At 43.3% G+C, this 25,734-nt stretch overlaps 1 protein-coding gene across 1 annotated transcript in view; it reads right to left on the bottom strand.

The window, feature by feature from the left end:
• Positions 1-25,734, bottom strand: part of cped1 (cadherin-like and PC-esterase domain containing 1) — a 222,056-nt gene that overhangs the window by 180,945 nt on the left and 15,377 nt on the right. The window contains exon 2 of the mRNA XM_080191117.1: positions 16,634-16,820. Within this exon, the coding sequence (XP_080047243.1) occupies positions 16,634-16,820 (187 nt within the window). The remainder of the gene's footprint in view (positions 1-16,633; positions 16,821-25,734) is intronic.

The raw sequence follows: 25,734 nt of genomic DNA, 5'->3' as shown, positions 1-25,734 counted from the left end.
TCCCTCTCCTTGTTTGACCACAAGAAGTTTCTAAAATTAAACAGATATGCACTTGCTAATTCTGAGTGCTTAACAGTTTATGTGTTTTGAACATAATGGCCAGAAAGACTTTCTTAAATTTTTAAAAAGAAAAGAGGAAAATTTTTTATTGTATTTAACCCAGTCAAGGTAAAATAATTTTAAAAAGCCCTTTGAGTTTCATACACACACACACTGATAATTCACGCACACACAGATAGATTGTGGAATGGGGAGGACAGATTGAACAATTTGGTGTGTAATGAAATTAAGTTCTTACAGATTGGTGACTTGGCTTGTTTCAGGCTGAACTTGGTAGTTCTGCTACTTCCGGTGTCAAGAAAGTTTAAAATTGTAGACAGACGATTGATTTTTGATTTGATTTATTATTGTCACATGTGAAAAGTGTTTTTTTTGCATGGTGTACAGACAAAGCATCCCGTTCAGAAAGAAGGAAAGGAGAGAGTGCGGAATGTAGTGTTACAGTCATAGCTAAGGTGTAGAGAAAGATCAACTTAGCAAAGGTAAGTCCATTCAAAAGTCTGACAGCAGCAGGGAAGAAGCTGTTCTTGAGTCGACTGGTACATGATCTCAGGCTTTTCATTCGGAAGAAGATGCAAGAGGGTATGCTCAGTGTGTGTGGAGTCCTTAATTATGCTGGCTGCTTTTCCAAGGCAGAGGGAAGTGTCGACAGGGTCAATGGATGGCAGGCTAGTTTATGTGATGGACTGGGCTTCCTTCACGACTCTTTATAGTTTCTTGCACTCTTGGGCAGAGCAGGAGTCATTCCCAGCTGTGATACAACCAGAAAGAATGCTTTCTGTAGTGCATCTGTAAAAGTTGATGAGAGTCATAGTGGGCATGCCAAATTTCCTAAGTCTCCTGAGAAAGTAGAGGTGTTGGTAGGTTTTCTTAACTATATTGTTAGCATGGGAGGGACTAGGACAGGTTGTTGGTGATCTAGACACCTAAAATCTGTTCTTCTGGAGATAACAGTGCTGTGTTGAATTCATTTTAAAATCTCCATCTGCAGCACCTACATAATCAAAATCAGCAGACAGAGTTCAACTTGCAAGTCAGACAGAGAGAGATAGGGGGAATGAACCCACTCAGGTATTCATTCAGGTTCATTCAGCATCTCAGAAAAAGCATGTGCTTAATAATGCCTAGGTTTGTCTTACCATGAGCTTCTCTTCCAATTGCCCAATGACCCAAATATGGTTATGGCAAGTGTATTCCAATTATCTTGATTGGATCATGGCTGGCAATTCCTCTCTCTCAGCCAGGGCCCCATCCTAGTCTTCTTCAGTATGTCTTTAGGATCAGAAGCCACTGACACAGTTTTAATGTGAAATTCCCTAACTGGTCCAATGCCCTGCAAGTTTGTTTCTTTATCTTTTCGTGAGATGTGGGAGTCGCTAGTATTTTTTGCCATCCCTAATTGTCCAATTAAATGATTGGCTGAGCCATCTCAGAGGGCAGTTAATAGTCAATCTCATTGCTGTGGGAGTGAGGCACATACACCAGATCAAGTAAGGATGACAGCTTTCCTTCCCTAAAGGACATGAGTGAACCAAATGGATTTTTACAATAATCAATGATGGTTACCATGGTCACTATTATTAAGTTTTCATTTCCAGATTAAGTGAATTCAGATATCCACCAGCTGCCATGATGGGAATTGAACTCATTCTCCCAGAGTTTTGCATTGGCCTCTTGGTCACTAGTCCAACAGCATCATTGCTACGCTACTGTGTTTCTCCAAGATGCCAACCTCAAATTTGAGTCGGGGACAAAACGTTATCATATGTTCCATGGCTTAATGACGGTTTCTGCAGTCAGAGCCAGGCAAGGTTTCGAGGTGGCACTTGTACATCAAGTGGCCACATTGACCATATACACCAGTATTCTGCTGAGTGAGGTCCACATTGTCTAAGTGATTATGTCTAATGGTTTTCTCTCAGCCCAGTTATGTAGCCGGACGATTGTCTGGTTGGCAAGTTCATGTGATAGGAGATGGCCCCATTCATCCCCTTTCAAGGCCATTATTTCTGGTGTGGCTTTGAGACAGTCTTGCATTCAAAATCAATGGACAGGGTTCGATTTGCAAGTCAGATGAAGACAGGTAGGAGGAATGGAACAAGTACAGTGGTGAAAATGTGCAGCAATTTTTGACTGTGATCCCAAGTCACTGGAACGTGGCTTTAGTCTTGTTTTACTTATTCGAGGCTTCCAGCCAGTAAATTCAAAAATCATTTTTTGATATAAAACATGGCTTTGCAGCAGAAAATCATTCACAATGCAGTTAACTCCAAAGGATAAAGTTACATTGGCTGAATGTGCTGCTGGTTTCGCTCTTCTTTCTGCAAATGTTGAAATGTTATTTTTATGTTGATGTGGATTGGGTCGATGAAAACACTGGCATTAATTATAATCTCCAGCTGCAATATTTTTTTTACTGCTCCTAAACCTACATGTAGGGGCCCATACAAATATACTTGTTCTAGATGAATGTAAAATTCCTAAAATCAAAGTTGATATCCATTTGTCTTTTTTAAATCAGTAAATGTGCCATGAGATTTCAGTGGTTTCAAATAGACTTCCTGCTCTTTAGTAATTAGGCATTAACAAAGTTTACTACACAATCAATCAAATGGGACCAAGGAAAATGTCAAATATTCTGACCAAGGAGGATTATAAAGAGCCCCAAAAGTCCTAAAATATACAGACATGACAACCGGTGTATAGTATAAAACATCTGGTTGTCATTTACAAACAGCACGAGCAATTCAAGTTGAGGAAACAGTCACATTTCACTGGCAAAGAAACCAGACACAACCCTCTCAGATGAGACCATTTATGGCTGAACTGAAATTCTTTGGTAAAAGATTGTCAGAAAGATCTAAATACTTTATATAAGAAGGAGCCGTGTCAATGCACAACGTTCAAAAGAAGCACAATCTGGACTGCTTAAAGGAAAGGTAAACACCCTTAAGACTCAGAACTAAAACAAACATTTCCACTGCAGCAACACTTTGTACTATTTCTCCATGAAGCAGATTATAGAGGGAAAACACTGGTGGTGATGTCCTTATTTGGTATCAAGTCTGCAGTGGTGGAATTAGAGATAGTTATCAGAACCTGTTCCAGGCAACCTGCCCTGTTATACAGAGTGTCCAATCTAACTATTCCCATTAAAAGATTGGCACAAATTATTACAGTGAAGGCAATTTCTGTAAGCTGTAAAGAAATGATGGGCACAATGTGATATACAAAACACAAGGCAGAGAGCTTGTTTTCTGCATTTTGAAGGTGTTGTAAAATTAAATTTCACAATGTGATAGTGACACGGCAGCCTGGGACCAGGGTTCGATTCTGGTCTTGCGTAACTAGCTGTGTGGAGTTTGCATGTTCTTCCTGTGTCTGTGCCGGATCCTCCTACAGTCCAAAGATGTGCAGGTTAGGTAGATTGGCCATGCTAAATTGACCTTTAGTTACCAAGGATGTGCAATTTAGGTGTATTGCAAACGCTAAATTAATTGCCCCATGGTGTCTAAACTACTTCACTCAAATTATTGGAAAATGCATTTTATTAAGATAAAGCTTGTACTGAGTAACACGAGCACAATGTAATGCTGAGATTGCTTGATCATTGAAATTTCCTGGCAAGTAATTGAAAACTGTATCCCTTTAAAATAAAAAAATCTTACTTCCTGCCAAAATATACGTAGTTTAGACAATGACGATTAAGAGACTTCAGATTTCCTAGTCTGGATGCACCTTCATGGTTCTGTCTAATATCAGAAATCATGGAAAATTCAGGCAATGCAGACTCCCACTGTGAACAGAACTCCTCCTATCTTCCCTGATGGGGCCATTGCTGGCTTCTCCTTTCCTAAGCACCACACACAAATATTGGTGGAGCTTGACATCTTCGATGACAGTAAATTTTCCTTGCATCTTCTTGTGTTACCATTGCTTCCAAGAGCAGCTCTGGGATGGGGTGGGAAGTGGGGTAGCAGGCACAGGAAAGCGATGCTAAAGTGTCCTTGTGGCAGGATGTGGCTTTACAGAAACGTTTTTATTCCTGAAAGCACAACTTTGAGAAAATGAGCTGAAGTGGACATGGTGATGAATGGCTCTTAGTGATCTGTTAACTGCTGTTTCTCCACTAATAGGCATCAAGGGAACAATAGGATTTGATGCAGTATGGGATGTTTCTCATCTGGAAAGAACAGCTGAGGAATTTTAACTAATAGGTCCAATGTCTGAACTGAGCATTCACCTTATATGCATTCCCAATAAGTAATGAGAAATAAATGATTCAAAAGTATTGATATGTCTTTTCCTTGATCAGCTTTTCAACTATTTTCATTAAAATCAATGCACATCTGCTTGCGTGCCATCTTGTCTGAACATTTGATGCACCAGCTTGAATAACCTTTGTTGAGTAAAGTTGCTTGCATGGTCAACTTTGGGATTCCTAATTGAATTTACTCTCAGGAGTTCCTCATCTCCCTTACGAGCTCCAATAAATTAAAGGGAAGGCAGGTGAAGAAGCTAATCGATCCTGGTGTTATGTACGAGGTTAATGAGCTGGAGCAGGACTTCCCCAAATCCTATCAAAAAGGAGTTAGTCTACTTCAGATTATCTGCAAGCCATCTGCAGTCAAGGTTTTATATAATGTGAAAGACTGGGACAAGGACTTAACAAAAGACAAATGCCTTATCAGGGGTGGCACAATAGTTAGCATTGCAGTCTCACCAGGGACTCGGGTTCAATTCTGGCCTTGGATGACTGTCTGCGTCAAGTTTGCGCCTTCTCCCCATGTCCGGACGGGTTTTCTCCGGATGCACTGGTTTCCTCCCACAGTCCAAAGATGTGCAGGTTAGGTAGACTAGCCATGCTAAATTGCCCCTTAGTGTCCCAAGAAGAGTAAGGAAGGGGGGACTAATGGGGTAAATACGTGGTGTTATGGGGATAGGGCTTGGGTGAAATAAAACAAGGGTCAGTGCAGGCTTGATGGGCTGAATGATATCCAAGTTTATTTTTATTTTAAAGTGTAGAAACTGCTTCCTTTAGAATTTTCGGGATCAAGTGAAAGTAGGAAATTTTGAAGGACTGCTTACTTGTTGATTATAGGTACTCCATATTATCACAATTTTATCATGGCTGTGATACTTAGTAACACCAGAATAATGCTTAATTGGCATTAATATGACACAATAACTGTCTTATACACTCAAAGTAAAGAATCCACACTTTCCATTATCTTTATACTTCAGTCCATCCAACACAAATTGTTGTGACTGAGTTGCCTAGTTCTGTCCATTTTGATCCTGGGTGGTTTGCTATACCCCTGACCCTGCTCCTCCCCTTCCCACCACCCCCAAAACCCCATCCTCTACCATTCTTGCCAAGTTTGATCAATTCTACTTTCAAAATTTCCTCAACATCTAATTTTTAATATTTTCAATTCTGTGCTTTAAATTCTTCTCTGATTTTTTTTTCACATTGGCTTCCAGCCTCTTCTCTCAGCCCCAGCCTTCTTCTGGCAAGGTTCACTCTCTCTGTGTCCTGGTCTGCTTCTTATCTTTCCCTGTTTCCCAGCATTTGGAATACAGCAGCTTACTTTTAGCTCACAGCAACTTGGGCTTCCAGCTGCCTATGCCCTGAGATTTCAGTCTTTGGCCATCTGTTCCGTCGCATCTGCCTCTAGGCCTGACCCCAATTCCCCTCCATGTCCTGGCTCTGTTCTGGTGTCTCACGATGCTCATTCACATTGCACTAGTGCCTGCCTCATTCTCTTGCCAACAAACTTTGAAGAGACTTCAGGTAATGGTAATGGGGACACACATTGAAGCTATTTGGGTCACAACCCCTTTTCTTGTTCTGTCCACAGCTTTGTTCTCCCACCCTGTGGATTGCCAGCCAATAGAAAACCTGCCAGCTCTTGTAAAACTAAATCAGTTTCAAAGATACATAGAGTTATAAAGTTTTACTGCACAGCAGTAGGCCCTTCAGCCCATCATTCTGTGATGACCATCAAATACCTATCCTAATCCCATTTAATGGGATGCTGGCCTTCATAGCGAGGGGGATTGAATATAAAAGTAGGGAGGTCTTGCTGCAGCCGTATAGGGCATTGGTGAGGCCGCAGCTGGAGTACTGTGTGCAGTTTTGGGCGCCGCACCTGCGCAAAGATATTTTGGCCTTGGAGGGAGTGCAGAGGAGGTTTACTAGGCTGATGCCGGAGTTGAGGGGGTTGAGCTATGAGGAGAGGCTGAATAAACAAGGCTTGTACTCGTTAAAGTTTAGAAGAATGAGGGGAGATCTCATTGAGACGTATAAGATGATGAATGGGATGGATAGGATAGAGGTGGAGAGACTCTTCCCGCTCAAAAAAGACAGTAGGACTAGGGGGCACAGCCTCAAGATAAAGGGGAGGCGGTTTAGAACGGAGTTGAGGAGGAACTTCTTCACTCAAAGGGTGGTGAATCTCTGGAATTCTCTGCCCGTTGAAGTGGTGGAGGCTGCCTCGCTAAATATTTTTAAGACGCGGGTTGATGGGTTTTTGATAAGAGAGGGGATTAAGGGTTATGGGGAGAGGGCGGGAATGTGGAACTGAGCCACGACAGATCAGCCATGATCTTATTGAATGGCGGGGCAGGCTCGAAGGGCTAGATGGCCTACTCCTGCTCCTATTTCTTATGTTCTTATGTTCCAGCACGTGTTATGCTATGGTGTTTCAAACATTGCATGCTATGGTGTTTCAAGTGCTTATCTAAATTTGTGAGGGTTCCCGCCTACACTCCCTTTCAGGCAGTCAGTTCCAGATGCCCCCCACCGTCAGGGTGAAAAAGTTTAATCCTCAAATTGTCTTTAAATTTCTTGCTCCTCATCTTAAATCTACCCCCCTTGGTTATTGAACCCTCTGCTCAGGGGAAAAGTTTCTTCCTATCTATCCTATGCGTCCATCATAATTTTGTACGCTTCACTCAGGTCCTCCCCGTCAAACTTCTCTGCTTTGAGGAGAACAATCCCAGCCGAACCAGCCTCCCTGGTGTGAGAGGCAGGTTTAGTAAACAATCTCAGAGTAAAATGATCACCGAGGGATTGATGACCATAGCATTGTAGAAGATGGCATTCAGTTTGAGAATTGAGAAACTTGTGTTAGAAACAAATGTGCTACACTTAAAGAAGGGAAAGTGATAAAGGAACGAGAGGGGAGTTGGAAGGAGTAGACTCGGAAGGAGGAGTTCAGCTGGAAAGACAGTTGATTGGCAATGACAGACATTTATGAAAATGGTTAGTGATTCACAACAAAGGTATATGCCAATGAGAAAGTAGGGTTCTAGGAAGGGGATAAATCAACCATGGTTAGCCAAGGAAGTTAAGGATAATATTAAACCGAAAAAAAACATCCAATGTGGCAAAGATTAGTGGTTGGCCAGAAGATTGGGAAAATTTTAAAAGCCAACAAAAAAATGACCAAAAAAAGAAATGGAGAAGATAGACTATGAGGGTGGACTAGCGAGGAAGTAGCTACAGAGATAGGGGATGCACTGGTAGTCATCTTCCAGAGGATTGGAAAACTGCCAATGTATCATACTTATTCAAAAAGGGAGGAAGACAAGAAACAGGTAACTCTCACCCAGCTAGCTCAACTTCTCATTGGGAAAATGTTAGAGTGCATTGTAAAGGATGCAATAGCAAAGCACTTACAATTGCACAATATAATCAAGCAGAGTCCGCATGGCTTCAGGATGGGCCTGAATCGTAACACTTAAATTGGCAAGTGTTACGATTCCAACTGATTTTACCACTGGCCAATCAGGTTCCAGAGAGGAACCCTAGCTTGATAGATTGTAACTCTGTTTTTATTTAGAGATGTGGATGAACTGCCAATTACCTTTCAACAAAAGAGTAAAACATTTATTAAACAACAAAAAATTAACTTCAGTGCAATGCTCCTTCACTCCAGGTATAACATTATAGGTATTTATAGGTTTATAAAAATAATACAAGTTTCAAAATAGGCCTTATACACTAATGTCCTTGGTCAGTATACAGTCTGTGTATACCAACAGACGAATTGTGGTCAGATGCACCACACTCTGAAACCAAGTGGAAGTTGCCACCCAATTCATCGATTTCCCCTCAAATCTCCCCAGATATTTATCATACTGAGATCCAACTGGTCTCACTGGAATTCTGACTTCCACACAGTTATTTCCAAATTACACTCTTGAAGAACATACCTAGAATATTCCCCCAAACAATGCTTTTTCTCAGATGTTTTCACCAAAAATCCACCTTTAGGATTTCAATTTCTTCTTTTGATATTCCTCTGTTTTGGATTGCTACATGCATTCAAACTTCCGCACAATCCCTCAAGTCCGAGCCCTATCAATAGAACACCACTGCTTCACAGGTTGTATTAAGATGTCACCAAATCTTTGATTTCCCTTAGATGTCAGGCTTATCACTTAGCCAACTTTAAACCTGATTCTTGCATTTGTCTCTTTACGTCAAATAACTTTCTCTGCTTTTGCTTGAATTCTCTTAATCAGGCCTTGTTCAACTTGCTGTTCAACTTAACTGTCCTCCGGAAATGTTGTTTTTGACACTTCTCCTGGGATTTTTTGGAACTTTTTTTGTGAAATTTGCAGGGCGATTCTCCCAAAGAAATTCTAAGTGTCGAATTCACGTAAAAACTGGAGTAAATCACGCTGGTTTTCTCAGCGGGAGTTTCAAAATGAATCTTCCACACTCTGTACACTGCAGAGTGCACTAGTGTAAATCACACGAGATATCAGTGGGCAGGGCCTATTCCCACCCGAGATGCTGGCAACATAGCACTGAGCAGGCCCCTGAGCGTGTGCACCGATCTGTCAACGCTGAGATTGGAGCATGCACAGTAGGACCACACTGCTGGCCTCCCGATCCCTAACCAGCTTAACCGCAACCCCGCAATGCAGATCCTCTGCCCCCACCATGGCCTAACCACTGGCCCCGCAGACATGTCTGGGCCAGCCTCGATCTCAGCCACCAGTCTGCCTCGATCTACCCCTCTGTCCACAACAGCCCCAATCTCCCCATTCCTCCCTTACAACGGCTGCCACAAACCCCCACCGCACAAGCAGCCCCGACGCCTCCCCTCACAGTACCGAAAGTCCACTCCCATCCCAATGGCCAGTCCTGACCACTGGCCAGCTCCACCAACCCTCAATGCTGGTTCGCCCGCCCCCATCACAGTCCGATCGCTGACCCTGCGAACACGTGTGGGTCAGCCTCAAACCTCCCCCATTTCCCCGCCCCACCACAATCTCTCCCCATCCCCCCACCACTCCTGATCTCCCAATTCCTCCCCGCTCACCCCCCCCCACCATGGCAGCCCCGACCAAACCCCCCACATCACCCTCTCCCCGCCACCAGGTGCGGGGATGCACCCATTACAGGCCCGAACCCCTCCATTTCCCCTAAATTCCTACTGCGATGGCCAGCCCTGATCGCTGGCCTCACTCCCTCTGTCATTCAGCCTGAGTGCAGGGTGGCAGTGAGACCCCATCCCACTTTACTGCAGAGGCTGGATCTCCCCTCCAGGTGCCCCACCCCCTTTAGACCCTGACCCCATTAGACCCCATCCCTTGGCACTGCCCAATCTGGTGGGCCTTGACTGCCCCCCTTCACTCCAGTGGGGTTGGGCCGCCAGCTCTCCATAAGTGGGGAACTACTGTAAACCCTGCTGCAGTGAATGACATTTAAAGAACACACAAATGAGAATTTACATATATTATGCAGTTACGCACCGATTTCTGGCATGGAACTGACAATGCTGGACACTCGGCTGTGGGGACTCGTGGAGGCTGTGGCATCCAGAGGGAAACCCATTTAACAGCCCCTGCTTGAATCTCTAGATTCGCCCTCCTGCTCTCTGCAGTTCCCTGTGTCCAGTTTCTTTAGGCACCAGCTTACAACTAACTATCTTTCTATCCCAGGGTTATCCCTGGTCACTAAGCAACAGCCTAGTTTTCCTTTAAAACGTGTTTGTTTTCACAATGTACACCCTCATTACCATGCCTAATCCAAGCTGAAGTCATTACCCCACTGAAATACAAAAACATAAATTTAAACTTACTTAAAGGTAAGTCTTATTTCTAGCACTACAAATACCAACAAAGATTATTTAAAACTACTTCTGTTTCTTGATACAAGGGCGATTGATTTTACCATTTTGATTCTAAGTGCTGAATCTGGGCACAATTCAGATCCTCTTGGAAGCCTGTTCGCAGGCGCCCCCATACGCACTCAGCCCGAAAAAAAAATTGCAAGTCTGAATCGCGCTGTAGGCTGGGCTTATTGCGCCCGAAACGCTGCTGCTCCAATTGGAACCTTCAACTGTGCATGTGAAAAATGCTCCCCTATCGCATTGTTCCCGGGCCACAAAAAACAGATAAAGAGGCCCAGGAGCAAAGAGCGGGAGCGATGTCCCCCACAGATATCGCCCCACCCCACAACATAACTGTCCCCCTTATCCACCCACCCCCCAGCTACCCAGACTAATCACTACCCTCTGCCCCCTTTCCCCTCAACCTATTGCCCACAGAGTGGCAGCGGACCCCCCCCCCCTTCTCTCCTCCCGATCGCCTGCAGAGTGGCAGCGGAACCCCCTCCCCCGCCCCTGCCCTCCCCTCAACCAGAGAACCATCTGGTCTCCTCCTCTGGTCGGGCGAACGCAATGCTAAAAGGGGAAATGCTGGTAAGATTGGGTGTCCAGCTCATTAAGTCAGTTTAAATGCATGCAAATGCATTTAACTGCGCCCATTTCAGGCGCAGTTTCGATCACGGACATTTTCGAGCCTTGGTAAAGTGGAAATCTGCGTGGACGTGGACTGCGCTATTCGCCTCACGCCCAACTTTACCACATCTTCGCACCCAAAAGCAATGCTATGGTAAAATTGGGCCCAAGGTGTACATTGCCTGGGGACAGTGAACTAAATTCACCAACTTGCCACTCTGAACTCTGTGCAGGTGAGTGAGTATAAATGGGGGGTGAATGTATCAGTCTGAAGTAAATTGGAATCAAAGATTGATAACCAATCTTTGTTGCCAAAGACAACAACAGACTGCATTTGAAAAGGAGATGGTTTTGAGTACAGTTGAGGTAAATCCCCACAAGAGGGAAAGATTGGGCATCCATGGATAATGAAAGAGATAGTGAGTAAGTTAAAGGACAGAAAGGCTGTGTACGGCAGATGTCAGGTTAATAACACTAGTGAGTTATTGTTAGCAGAGAAAAAAAGTTGATTGACATTGCATGCTTCTGCAACTTAATGCAGGAGGGAGACAAGTCTCTAGCCGAGGAGGCACATGCCGCTGCTTTTTACAGATTTCTGGAGAATTGTTTTGGCACAAAAAGGGGGAAGAACAGTCATTGGACAGGCTTAAGGGGTGCTGGCTTGAAGAAACTCTTTGAAAACTGAAGAAAGTGACTGAGAATGATCACTTGATGTCACTATTTGATGAAATGGAGATAAGGAACCCAAATGGAAGCTGGGAATGACTGTGAACTGCTAAAAGGATTGTAATTCCATGGGGGGTGTTAAGGGAATGTCACTTTTTGCAGTTGAAGTATAAGTTGTCTACAGAAAATAAACAGTGGGCAGAACTTTTCTATTTTTTTCAAAGTGTTGTCTCCGGCAGGAAAAGCAGAGGACAGTCTGCTAACTGCCTTGTCGGATTTTCCCACTGTATTTTTAAATACTGTGGGAAAAAAAGGAAGGGGGGGGGCTCCCATAAACTCACACTGGCTGGTTGGGCTCTGAATGAGTCCACTCCCCCCAGCAATCTCAGCTTCTGACAAATCAGGACCCCTTTTTAAAAGGTATTTTAATCTGAAAAACATAAAAAAACAAAGATCCCTGAACAGGAGATTCCACCCATCCCCACCCCATGGGGAGGCGATGGCTTAGTGATATCATCACTAGACTAATCCAGAAACTCAGCTAATGTTCTGGGGACCCGGGTTTGAATCCCGCCATGGCATATGGTGGAATTTGAATTCAATAAAAAATACCTGGAATTAAGGATCTGATGGCCATGCAACCATTGTCAATTGTTGTAAAAACCCATCTGGTTCACTAATGTCTGTTAGGGAAGGAAATCTGCCGTCCTTACCTGGTCTGGCCTACATGTGACCCCAGAGCCACAGCAATTTGATTGACTCTCAACTGACCTCTGGAATGACCTAGCAAGCCATTCAGTTTAAGGGCAACTAGGGGTGGGCGACAAATGTCCCACAAATGAATAAAAAAAGACACAGATATTGGATACGGGACCATTTCCAGGGAATGCCCCACCCATGCCAATCCTCCCTCCTCAATTGAAGAGCCCCCCCTGGGCCCGACAGAAATCAGAAGGAGACTATTTAACTTTGCAATCAGCAGAGTTGAGGAATTATTTGTTACAGAGGCTGAGGGAAGAGAGAAGCTTGTATCTCGTTAAGGAAATCAGTTGAAGTCTTGAAATTTAATTTGACAGGTAAGTAAGGTTTGACATTCTCTTTATTTTTTCTCTGGCTTTTCCCCATTTCTCCACCCTGCGAAAGATTTTGATTGCTTGCTAGTCTTTGCATCCATAGTTACTTGTCATAGTGTTCAAGTGAGATTCATTCACATGCAAATCTTGGCCATGCATTCTGGCTGGCTATCAACTGAGGCCAATTCTATTTTTGCCAGGCATCTACACAGTGCATTTCCAATAGGAGAAGGAGTAGTAATAGTAACCCAGAGGCAGCCTGGAAAGATACATAGCCCTCAAGGCTATGGGGCAGAGATCAGTTTACTTAAAACCGACAGAGGATAAATGCTGGAGTTTTGTGGTCTACATAACTCAGTGACTTCCGAATTATTGGGACATTGATATTTTTAGGGAGGCTGAATATGCCTAGTTCTCCTGGTGCACTCTTGCTTTAACCCTGGTCTGAGTCCAGCTGATGGGCTGAAAATTAGACCAGGTCTCAGATCCACTGGAACAGCACCTTCTTTGGCGGTATCTGCAGGGCCATACAGGGGACAGAGATGTTCCAAACAAGTTGAGTGATGTGAGGATCATAGTGGCATAGAATCCCTGCAGTGCAGAAGGAGGCCATTTGGCCCATCGAGCCTGCACCGACCACAATCCCACCTCGGCCCTCTCCCTGTAACCCCGAGTATTTACCCTGCTAGTTCCCTTAACACTAAGGGACAACTAAGCATGGCCAATCCACCTAACCTGCACATCTTTGGACTGTGGGAGGAAACCGGAGCATCCAGAGGAAACCCACGCAGACACGCGGAGAAGGAGGCCGGAATTGAACACGGGTCCCTGCTGCTGTTGAGGTAGCAGTGCCACCATTGTGCCACCGTGCCGCCCCAGAGCTGGACTGCCAAATCTGGGAGCCTTCTCATCTGTAGCTTCATGAAATATCAACAGCCTCTATTTGCCCTGGATGCCTGAAGATACAAAATTGTTGGCTCCCTCATAACGCACACGTACCTGAGAGTACGTGGGGTAGGGGTTAGTCACTCCTCATGTTCATGACTCTGAACTCTTTCTAAGGTTTTAACTTAAATAGCAATAGCAAAATTCTGTATGCTGACTTTTCGCCCTTTGTTGCTTTGGAGCTTAATAAAACCAAGTTTTTCCTCTATATCTGCTCACGGCCACCTTGACGCACATGCTTACATTCAAAGGAAAATAAGTTTCTTCATCTTAGATCGGGGAAAGAAACAACTCTCCAATCAGCTTCCAAAATAATCATGTGAACATATGCAACGCAGATGTTCTGGGCTAAATTCCTTACAAATTTCCATTACTCAACTTTATTTTTCGATGAAAGAAAATAATGAGAAGACTAACCGAGGGGCTGGACTCTAGAGAACCCTGAAACTGGTGGGGGGCGGGATCAAAGCATCCTCAGGAAATAGATGTCACGCTTTAATACAATTGAAAATAAAAATCAAGTATGCTACAATCTAAAACAGAAAAATAGAAATGGAAAATTGAAAGGGACTGTTATAAATTGCTTACTGCTGCCTCTGTTCTTCCTTCCTATATTTTGCAGGCATTCATTTTAGAACAAAATCCCTCCTGCTGATAATTTTACTGATAAAGTCAGCATGAGTACAAAATGGGGTTTATCTTGTATCACTTCTTGTAATAAACAACACTTTTTTTTAAATCAGCGGAATAAATTTCACCTCTGAAATTCTACATGAGGGGTTGGTAGGGTAAAAAGGGTGGGGGTGGGTTGGATTCTTTCCACTGGCAATATACCTTCCCAGAACTCCAGATGCCCACATCGATAGGCTTTCATGATCATTTTGACAGACCTTGAGTGTCAGTTTGCCCAATATGTGAAACAATTGCTGAAGTACTTTTCGTTCGGTTTTAGTTTCTATTTTCTGTGCGACTCCATCGTGGGTGGCTGGAAATAAGAAGGAAAATAACTCACACGGAACATAATTTATAGTCCTGTGATTATACTGGCATTCTGCAGCCAGGCTGTCTGCATCTTTTCCCACACTTGGTTTTTATCTTCAACGCATAGTGTTTAAAACGTTAAGTGCTTGCTTGCTTTGAAAGATTGCGAAAGAAACATTTTAAAGCTGTGGATGATACGTCAGTATTCATAGTTTTGCAAAAAGTGCTGCTTGGACTGCTGGTTATGAAACCTGGCAAGCAGCCAGTCAACATTTCTGAGCAACATCCCGGATAAGGGTGGGAGCCGAAACAAAGTTGTGGCCTTTGGGATAGATGTAACCACAACAAAGAATTCACTAGCAGCATACTCATGTGGGGGAAAAAGAAATGCTCATTGTGCCAACATAAACGATGAGTTGAGAGAATGTAACTAGAGCGACATTATTTTCTAAAATAGAATAGCACAGCCATTTTTTTCTATTCATTCATGGGGTATTGGAATCGTTGGCTGGGATGGCATTTAAAGTTTATATATTCGTGTCACAAGTAGGCTTGTGTTAATGCTGCATTGAAGTTACTGTGAAAATCCCCTCGTGGCCACACACCGGCGCCTGTTTGGGTACACTGAGAGTGAATTTAGCATGGCCAATCCACCTAACCCACACATCTTTTGGACTGCGTGAGAAAACTGAAGCATCCGGAGGAAACCCACGCAGACATGGGGAGAACATGCAAACTCTGTGCAGACGGTGATCCAAGCCGGGAATTGAATCCATGTCCCTGGCGCTGTGAGGCAGCCATGCTAACCACTGTGCCAACACATTGCCCATCGCTAAGTGCAGTTAAGAGTTAATCACCGCATGTAGGCCAGACCAGGTAAGGACAGTAGATTTCCTTTCCTAAAGGACATTAGTGAATCAGATGGATTTTATGACTATCGATTCACGGTCATAATTTTTTCATTCCAGATTTTAATTGAATTCCAATTTCACCATCTGCCATGGTGGGATTCGAAGCTGGGACTCCAGAACATTTTGCTGGGTCTCTGGATCGCTGATCCATTGACAATGCCATTGCACCAGTGCTTCCCCACATCCAACTTGCTATTGCTTAGGATAATAGAACTATTGGCATAGAAGCAGGCCATTCGACCCATGGTGTCCTTTACCAATATTAACACCATTCTGTTCCGAACTATTTCAATCCTCCCATGTCTTTGATATTTTTCATTTTCAAAATTGGGGTCAAGTATTTTTTAATTTTCTCTTGAATTTAGTGGCTGATTCCACTTCAACAGCCACTTGTCGCAACGTGTTCTGTATTTTAGTAACTCTTGGTCAAACTGCTAAAACAATGGACAGCAGAAGACAGGGCAGCCAGACCAGTATATACTAAGTATTGTCCTTCTGTAGAAAGCTTGGTTAAGAAAGGATGTCCTCTTTGGAGCACCTTCCCATGAGGGCAATGCCAGCAAAAGCCTACATACAAATGGTTAAATAAGTAGAGTGCCTCACATCTATGTGTCATGGGAGAATTTGTGAAGAAGAACTTGTCAGGCCTTAGGAAGTCTGTCAATAAAAGAGTGGCTTAAGTATGTCTACTTAGCACTTATGATCAACAACAATTACTTGCATTTATATAGAGCCTGGAACATTTGGCTAAAAACATCCCAAGGTGCTAGTATGATAATGGAATGAATGGTGCAATTACTTCTTTGTTAGCTTGGTACAGCATCACTGCGACACCATGCATAGAAGTATTCTCTTTCCCAGTGTACTGGGGACTCCTTCCCTGTGTCAGGCCTGGGTTGTGCTACCTTCTATTGATTAGAGAAAACTGGAGACCTCTGTTACAACATTATATCATATAAATACCACCAAACTACAATCAAGCAGCACAAAAAGAAGGCCTGGGACTCTTCTGGATGTGAACTGCTATTATTTCTCACATGAACTTGGGGGTTGTGATCTTTACTCCTCTTCTAGCTGACCTCTAAATTGCAGAACCTTGCAGAAGGACAGAAGGCTTTTCAGAGGAAAGTTAAAAATAGAACAGCAGGGTTCAGACAATCAGCTGCTTCAGAACAGATCCCAGTTCTCACTGAAGACCTGAACACAGCACTTCAACAAAGCAAACACATTTTCTTACCATTATCTTTGTATCTTTCCTTGTTGCTTGAACCTCCATCAACTTCCGGAGACAGGACAAGTTCATAACCATATTGTACAAAAATACGTTGATATAGTCGCAGGTCGGAAGCACTAATGGAATTATATCCTCGTAGCACAACAGCTTTCTTGCGATTGTTGAAGGCATTTGATTTTATCAGTTCAATCTGTTGAAGATAAATATTTGGTGTTTATTTTAAATTTTAGCTGAAAGAATTCTTCAAAATTGTTCATTTTACAATATATTTTGTGTGAAATATCAATGTTCCAATAATGAAATTACAGGTAACCAAAATTCCAAGGTTAAAATACAGGAAGAAAAGTCTTGGCGACGCAGTAGATTAGGGTGTAGTCCACTAGACTAATGCCCTTTCAACTTGGACATTGGGTTTCAAACCAGACCACAGTAAAAATGAAAACCATCTTTCTCTGCTGGGTAGAAGGGTTCAAATATTGAGTCACACAAACTTAAAGTACTGAAGGAGGACATTTGGTCCAGATCTTGGCTATTTCACAGTCCCAAATTTTTGGCTGGGAGTTTCTGGCCCCAGGTACCCGCTCAGGGAATGTGGCGAACCATGTAAATCTCTGCTGACTTTGGCAGGACCAGAATATCCCACCGGCAGGAGGGGCCGGGAAATCTCGCCGTCTGGCTGTGTGTAGAATTGCGGGTGGATCCAGCAGCACAGAATGGCAAGATCCCACAACACACTCTGCTTGGAATCACATTGATTTCGCACAGGCGAGTTTCCCTCCTATTCTCCCGGTGGGCTGGCATCTGACTCGTCCACCCGCCCTCAGCTGGCAGGTTTGAAGGTCCCAGCATCATATTTAAATACCTGTCCCTCACACTCATGTCAATCTCTCCAGCCCAGCTGTCCTCCCCACACCGTGCAGGATGTCAGCAGCCTTGTTGGGTTTGGCTTGCCTCCCCTTGGTCCCCCCTCTGCTTTCCACTGTTCGCATTGTTTGTCTACTTCATCCACCCCCGTTGACCCTCGTGAGCCATCACCTTCGCACCCCCTCCTTCCACAGCCCTCCTTCAGCATTACTATTCACAAGTTATATCAGTGATTTGGATGAGGGAACCAAATGTAATGTTTCAAAATTTATGGATACAACATAACTAGGTAGGAATGTGAGTGGTGAGAAGCATGTAATTTAGACAGTTGAGTGAGTGGGCAAATACATGGCAGATGCAGTATAACATGGATAAATGTGAAATTATCAACTTCTGATGGAGGAACAGTACAGCAGAGTTTTATTTCAATGATGATAGATTGTGAAATATTGATGTTAGAAAGGACCTGGGTGTCCTTGTACAACAGTCACTGAAAGTAAGCATGTCAGTATAGCAAGCAGTTAGGAAGGAAAACAATGTTCATTGCAAGAAGCCTTCATCGCAAGAAGACTTGAATACAGGAGCAAGGATACCTTAATAGAGGTGTACAAAGCCGTGGTGAGGCCACACTTTGAGTAGTATGAGCAGTTTTGATCTCCTTAAACAAGAAAGGATATACTTGCCATTGTGGGAGTGCAGCAAAATTTCACCAGGCTGATTCCTGGGATGGCAGGATTATCATGTGAGGACAGATTGGGTCAACTGGATCTGCATTGACTGGAAGAATGAAAGGGGATGTAATTGAAAGGTCTAAAATTCTGTTAGAGCTGGTGAGACTGGATGCAAAGACGTTACTTCCTTTGAGGGGCATACAGCAAGGACTCACAGTCCCAGGATGTAGAGTAGACTAGCTAGGACTGAAATGAGGAAGGGTAATGAACCTGTGGAATTCTCAACGGCAGAAGAGAATTCCTTATATCCTTTCTTAGATAAGGAGACCAAAGCTGCACATGTACTCGAGGTATGGCCTCACCAAGGACCTGTACAATTCCACTAAGGCATCTTTGTTCCTGTATTCAAATCCTCTTGCAATGAAGGCGAACATATTGTTTTCCTTCTTAATTGCTTGCTGTGCTGGCATGTTTGCTTGCAGTGAAGTTGCACAAGTTGAAGGTCAAGTCACTTAAGAAGGAAGTGGATAGATTTCTGGACTCATAAGGTATGAATGGGTATGGGGAGAGTGTAGGAGTGATGTGCTGAGATACAGAATCAGCATGATCATATTGAATGGCGAAGCAGGCTCAGAGGACTGAATGGTCTATTTCTGCTCCTATTTTCTATGTTTCCATGTCTATGATCCTATCCTTTACTTATTTTGCTCATTTGTCAACCCCATGCAAAGAAACCAGTGAAACCTAGGGCCATGGCCCCACCTCAGACTCCTCCTGCTACAGGGGGACCAGGAACAGGGAGGTGAAGTGGATCAAAAATTGGAAGGTACTTATTCTTATTTGTCTTCCAGGCACTGATAAGGTATGTTGTGTAATAACTGAGGCCTTCTCATCAACAGTGAGAAAATCCTGTTTTCTTCAATACTTTCCTACCCCTTCTGCCAGTGCCAGATAATGCCAGGTGATTGGCCATGGGTGCCCCCGAGCCATATTAATTCCATGGTCTGGACTATAAAATTCCTGGGTTTGGACAGGTACACCCTGGAAGTGGGGAAGGGGGAGGGAAACAGCAAAATAGGTTCTTTAGAGAAGCCATTAACAACTTGATTGAGGTACATAAGGAATTAAATGCCATTGGTAAATCCATCCAGAATATTAGAACCATAGAACCACAGAAAATTACAGCTCAGAAACAGGCCTTTTGGCCCTTCTTGTCTGTGCCGAACCATTTTTTGACTAGTCCCACTGACCTGCACTTGGACCATATCCTTCCACACCCCTCTCATCCATGAACCCATCCAAGTTTTTCTTAAATGTTAAAAGTGACTCCGCATTTACCACTTTATCCGGCAGCTCATTCCACACTCCCACCACTCTCTGCGTGAAGAATCCCCCCCCCCGATAATATTATTTTAAGGTTGTTGTTGTTCGTCCATCATCATTGATGAGGACCTTGACACCATTAGTCATTTTGAGGCTGGTTGCGGTGCGTCCGAAGATGACTGATCAGGCCAATTCAGGCATGGAATGTCCTGGCACATATTGGACAGACTTGCGTAGACACTGTAGTTGTTGCACTGGTGGCTCTGGAGTTGTGCAGCTCGCATTTAAGTTGTGCTTCAGCAATACACCTTGCTTCGTAAGCTTGACAGAACAGGACACTGACGATGATGGTGTCGAGACTAGCACTTGATTTGGATTAAAGTGAGGGAGAGTTGTGCAGCATCAGCCTCACTCTCTCTTCCCAATTCCCATCTAGATCCAGTGCAAGACAAGAGTCAAGACGGCTGGAGATGGGACTAGGCACAGTGGATGACCAGGATGTCTTCTGTGTCTTGTTCTGCTCTTCGTGTTCCACGACATTTGCAGAGACCGCCTTCTTGACCATTGGATCTTCCATTGGTCTCGTTCGCTCAATCCGCCAGAGTCTGTCTTCACATGCTGGGATAGACATCTCCCTATCTCACTGAGGGTTGAGACCCATCGGCTACCCTCACCTGGTTTAGCCGGCTTGTCTAAGCCATTGCCTGGGGTGTGTCCACTGTCACATGCAAACAGCTACGGGGAACCACAGGTGAGAGCTGAGTGCCAGCTGGGGACAAAGGGTGGACAAACCGCCCTGAAAGGACGTTTCCCCCACCAGAGGTACAAGCCCTCCCTGACACCCCATACACGATGAACCATGCAATGAAACAAAGGTAAAATGAAAAGGGAAAACTGCAATGCTGGGAATCTCAAATAAAAACAAAAATGATGGCAATATACAGCACACCCAATAGACTATAGCCTAGCGCTATTATCGCTAGGCTATTAATCCAGAAAGTCAGCTAATGTTTTGGGGACTCAGATTCGAATCCCGCCATGGCAAATGGTGAAATTTGAATTCAATAAAAAAAATCTGGAATTAAGAATCTACTGGTGACCATGAAACCATTGTCGGAAAAACCCATCTGGTTCACTAATGTCCTTTAGGAAAGGAAATCTTATCCAGTCTGGCCTACGTGTGACCCCAGAGCCATAAGCAATGTGAATGACTCTCAACTGCCCTCAGACAACTAGGGATGGGCGACAAATGCTGGCCAGCCAGTGACTCCCATGTCCCATGAATGAATAAAAAAGGTGAAAAGACAGATTAGGACATTTTGGGTAAGCATTTTTCTCTACTCTTTATAGATGTTGACCTACTGTTTACTTGCTGTATTTTCTCTTTGTGTTAAAACAAAAGGACATAACTTCATGTGATGCAGTCCAGACCCTATTGGGATGCAGATGATGGTCCAATTGAAATCTGCCCCCCTCACCACTCCCACCCTGGTCCCCATGCCAGATTCTCCTCAACACCAGTGGGAAGCCCCACCAGTCCAGGCCACATCAGGAACAAAGTGGCGTGCAGAACCCACTGGAGGGACACAGTTGAGTAAAGTCCTTGGTGGGAGGGGGCTGGGTGGGTAGAAGGTCATGCCTAGACAGTAGTACCCTGGCATCAGCCCCTGGCGATGCCAGGGGAAGTTTTGCATGGGCAAGTGTTCCATGGGTGAGTGGGGGGATGGGGTTGTTCCATCTGGGGGAGCTCCATGGGGAAAGTGCTGGGGGATTTCTGTGGTGGTGGTTAGGGTTCAGGGTTGGAGGACGTGACCTCAGACTTTTGTATCTTTTTCCCGGAAGAAGGTGGAAGAGAGAATGTCCAGGGTGCGTGGGGTCCTTAATTATGCTGGCTGCTTTGTCGAGGCAGCGGGCATAGTCAATGGATGGGAGGCTGGTTTGTGTGATGGATTGGGCTACATTCACAACCTTTTGTAGTTCCTTGCGGTCTTGGGTAGAGCAGGAGCCATACCAAGCTGTGATACAACCAGAAAGAATGCTTTCTATGGTGCATCTGTAAAAGTTGGTGGGAGTCGTAGCTGACGTACCAAATTTCCTTGGAAATTTGGAATTCCTTGGAAATGTCATGCAATCTTCAACATTGGTCTGGACAGGTATAGGGAGGGTGTCTTTATTTAACATTTCATTTGAAAGACAGTTCCATTTACAGACACAGAATTCTTCAGTACGGCAAAGGATTCTCAAACTTTGATTGTGCACTGACGAATCAGGAAGAGAGGGGGTGGTTTAACCCACCAGCTCCTGATTCAGAGGTAACAATTCTGCCAAATGAGCCAAGCTGACGCCCATTTATTGCAAGTGATTAGAACCGATAAGGTAAAGATGTGCATCTGGTTTCGGTCAAAAGATAAAGGCAAAATACTGTGGATGCTGGAATCTGAAACGAAAACAGAAAAAAGCTGGAAAATCTCAGCAGATCTGACAGCAGCTGTGGAGAGAGAACAGAGCCTAAATTTCGAGTCTAAATGACCTTTGACGAAGGTCATCTAGTGGAGTTTGGGGTGTTGCTCCTTCATCAGGTGAAGCAGCAGCACTCCAAAAGCTCATGCTACCAAATAAACCTGTTGGACTTTAACCTGGTGTTGTGAGACTTCTTACTGAGTCTAGCAATAATAGCACTAGGCCATTGCCTCCCCAGTGGTGAAACCATTCTCGATGGTCGAAAAAAAACCCATCTGGTTCACTAATGTCCTATCGTCATGGTTTGGCTGCATATACCTCCGGATCCACAGCAAAGTGGTTGGCTCTTAGATGTCTTCAGGGAAGGGCAATAAATGTGGGTCCAGCCAACAATGTTCATATCCCACAAACGATTTAAAAAAATCAAGAACTACAGACTTGGCTCCAAACAGAAAAGGCAGAATCCACATAATTACCTTACCATGAATTTGGGAAACCAGTGTTAATAGTCCTGAGCAGCTAGTGCTTCACAGTATGAAGTATGTTTCATAGCACATTTCATTTTGTTTCAAAATTTGGGGAAAAAAAAGAATTTTTGTAGTGAAGCTATGAAAACATAGCTCTGTTTAAACAATCTGCCTGCCAAAATATTATATGGCTGACCCCACTGGCCCCCTCTCAAGGACTATTTTAAATTAAACTGAGATTTCATTAGCGTAAATACTTTCTGTAGGAGAGTTCAAGACCTGCCTCTTGAATTCAAAGTTATCTAATTCTCAGGACCCTGTATGTGCCTCAAAAGATGTCAAAGCAGAGGAGGCTTATGTTCCCAAGTTAAAAAAAACTCTTCCAAATACAGATTTCTACTATTCCTGAGTACAGACTGCCAAACTCTAACAAACTTGGCAGTTCAATCTTAACTATGTTGTTAAGATTAGATCAGCCCAAAAAAGGTCCAATTTTTCTGTCATTCTGTAATCAGCCTGTATTCCACAATTCAACATCTACATTTACACAAATGTTAAAAATATGACAGCTGAAAACTTCATTCAAGATGTTTTAAAAGTTTATTTATTAGTGTCACAAGTAGGCTAAAATTAACACTGCAATGAAGTTACTGTGAAAATCCCCTAGTCGCCACACTCTGGCGCCTGTTGGGGTACACTGAGGAAGAATTTAGCATGGCCAATGCACCTAACCAGCATTTCTTTTGGACTGTGGTAAGAAGCCAGAGCACCCGGAGGCAACCAACTCAGACACAGGGAGAACATGCAAAGTCTGCACAGAAGGTGACCCAAGCTGGGAATTAAACCCAGGTCCCTGGCATTGTGAGGCAGGAGTGCTAACCACTGTGCCAATGTGCTACCCCATGACACCATAGAAATATATTTTGTTGTTACATACTTTGTAAGCATTCTCATCCTTGCAGCATCTGGTACACTTAAGTGTAAAAGTAATAGTGTATATAAATTCTAAACTACAGTTTACGATCCATAAATAAATTGTTTATGCAGCCTATAGCACACAATTCCCTGTAATTTAAAGCTATATTTATTCCATCTACATGATTTAAAGTTTCAAGTTAACAACACTTATAATGGCTTAGTGAGTGACAATACTTGAAAGGCACACTTGGTGAAAGGATGGTCTTTGATATTTTTGCTGTATAATATGATTTTTTAAAAATGGAATACATTTATAATTTTGAGGGCAGCCAAACTTCTGGAGCCTGTGTCTTGTGCAAACTCTGGTACATGCATCACCTCACTGATCTATGTGAATCTCAGTTATTAAAAAATTCCATTTTGAAGTCCACTTCTTGTTTACAAATCCCTCATGGTTTCAGCCTTCTGTAATCTATGTCTGTCATCTCTTCAGTCTCATGGTCCTCCAAGAGAAAGGCAAAAAATAAGTGGCAGTATTAATTAAAGAGAATATTACAGTGTTGGAGAGAAAGGATGTCCTGCAGGGATCAATAACAAAATCTATCTCATCAGAGGCAAGAAACAATAAAGGTATCATTATACAACTGGATGCATTCTCTAGGAAGCAACAAGTGGGAAGCTGTTGCAAGGAAATTAGAGAGCTTTATTGCACAGAGGATGGAGTACAAAAGTAGGGAAGTCTTGCGAGAAGTGTACAGGGCATTAGTGAAACTGCACTACTGTGTACAATTTTGGTCAGCTTACTAAAGAAGGGACACACTTGCATTACAAATAGTTTAGAGAAGGCCCACTAAATTGACTCCTCGATGAAGGGGTTGTCTTATGAGGGAAGGTTGGGCCTTTACTCATTGGAGTTTAGAAGAATGAAAAGTTCTGAGGGGCTTTGACTAGATAGACATCAAAAGCATTTAAAAACTATAGAATAGTTCAAATAGGGGAACTTTGTTATCCGACATAAAAAGGGGTCATATATTCATAAGAAGTAAGAGCAATAGGCCCATCAAGCCTGCTCTGCCATTTAATATGATCATTACTGATCTAATTGTGGCCTTTCCTGCCTTACCCCATTACTCTCTTATGGATCAAACATCTGACTAACTTGAATATATTCAGTGACCTAGCTTTCAATGTTCTCTGCTGAAGAGAATTCCACATCTAATAATCCTCTGAGACAAGAAATTCCTCCTCACTTCCATCTCAAATAGCAACCTCTTTACTTTGTAAGTCGGCTCGATTCCCCTGTGAGGGGAAATATGCTTTTCATATCTACCTTGTCAAAGCCCACAGAATTTTACACATTCTCCTCTTCACAACTTACTTTTCTCCCTACCTTTGAGTAACCAGCAAATTTGGCAACCATACCTTCAGTCCCTTCATCCGGGTTATTTACATAAATTGTAAAAAGTTGAGGACCTGGCACAGATCCCTACGGCACACCGCAAGTTACAGGCTGTCAACCAGAAAAAGAGTCATTTATACCAACTCTCTTTCCTTGAGTTAACCAATCTTAAATCAATGCTAACATGATACTCCCTACATCATGAGTTTTTATTTTCCACAATAACCTTTGGTTTGGCACCCCAACAATTCCTCTTTATTCACATCGTGTGACTTCTTCACAGAACTCCAAAAAATTGGTTAAACATGATTTCCTTTTCACAAATCCATGTTGACTCTGCCTGGTTGCCTTAAATTTTTCCAATTGCCCTGCTATAGTATCTTTCATAATTGTTTCTAACATTTTCGCTTTAACAGATGTTAAGCTAACTGGCCTGTAGTTTCCTGCTTTCTGTCTCCATCTCTTTCTGAATGAAGAAATTAAATTTGCTATCTTTCTAGCTCACTTCTGATTCTGGGGAATTTTGGAAAATTAAAACCAATACATCAACGGTCTCACTAGCCACTTCTTTCAAGACATTAGGGTGAAATCCATCTGACCTGGGGATTTGTCAGCCCGTAGACCCAACAATTTGCTCTATACCACTTCACTGCTGATTGCAGTGTTCTTGGGTACATCCCTCCCATAATCCCAGTTCCGTTAAAATTGAGTTGCATTTCCATGAGGGAAAGACAACTCATGTCAAAAAACTTTATTCTTAATTTTTGATAAATTAGCAGAGGGTTGATGGTGATAATGCAGTTGATATGGTATATCTGGATTCCAAAAGGCATTTGATGAAGTGCCACAGAACAGGCTTGTCAGCAAGGTTAAAGCCCAAGGAATGAAGGGACAGTGGCCAGCATATTCAAAATTAGTTGAGTAACTCAGGAAATATAGTGGTGAACAGGTTTTCTTTCAGACTGGCACATAACGGGATTGGTATATGACCCATTGTGTTTT

The sequence above is a fragment of the Carcharhinus amblyrhynchos genome, chromosome 6 (assembly GCF_965287045.1).
Source record: "Carcharhinus amblyrhynchos chromosome 6, sCarAmb.v2.hapA, whole genome shotgun sequence".
Classification (NCBI taxonomy): domain Eukaryota; kingdom Metazoa; phylum Chordata; class Chondrichthyes; order Carcharhiniformes; family Carcharhinidae; genus Carcharhinus; species Carcharhinus amblyrhynchos.
This window is presented reverse-complemented; position numbering and strand designations above follow the sequence as displayed.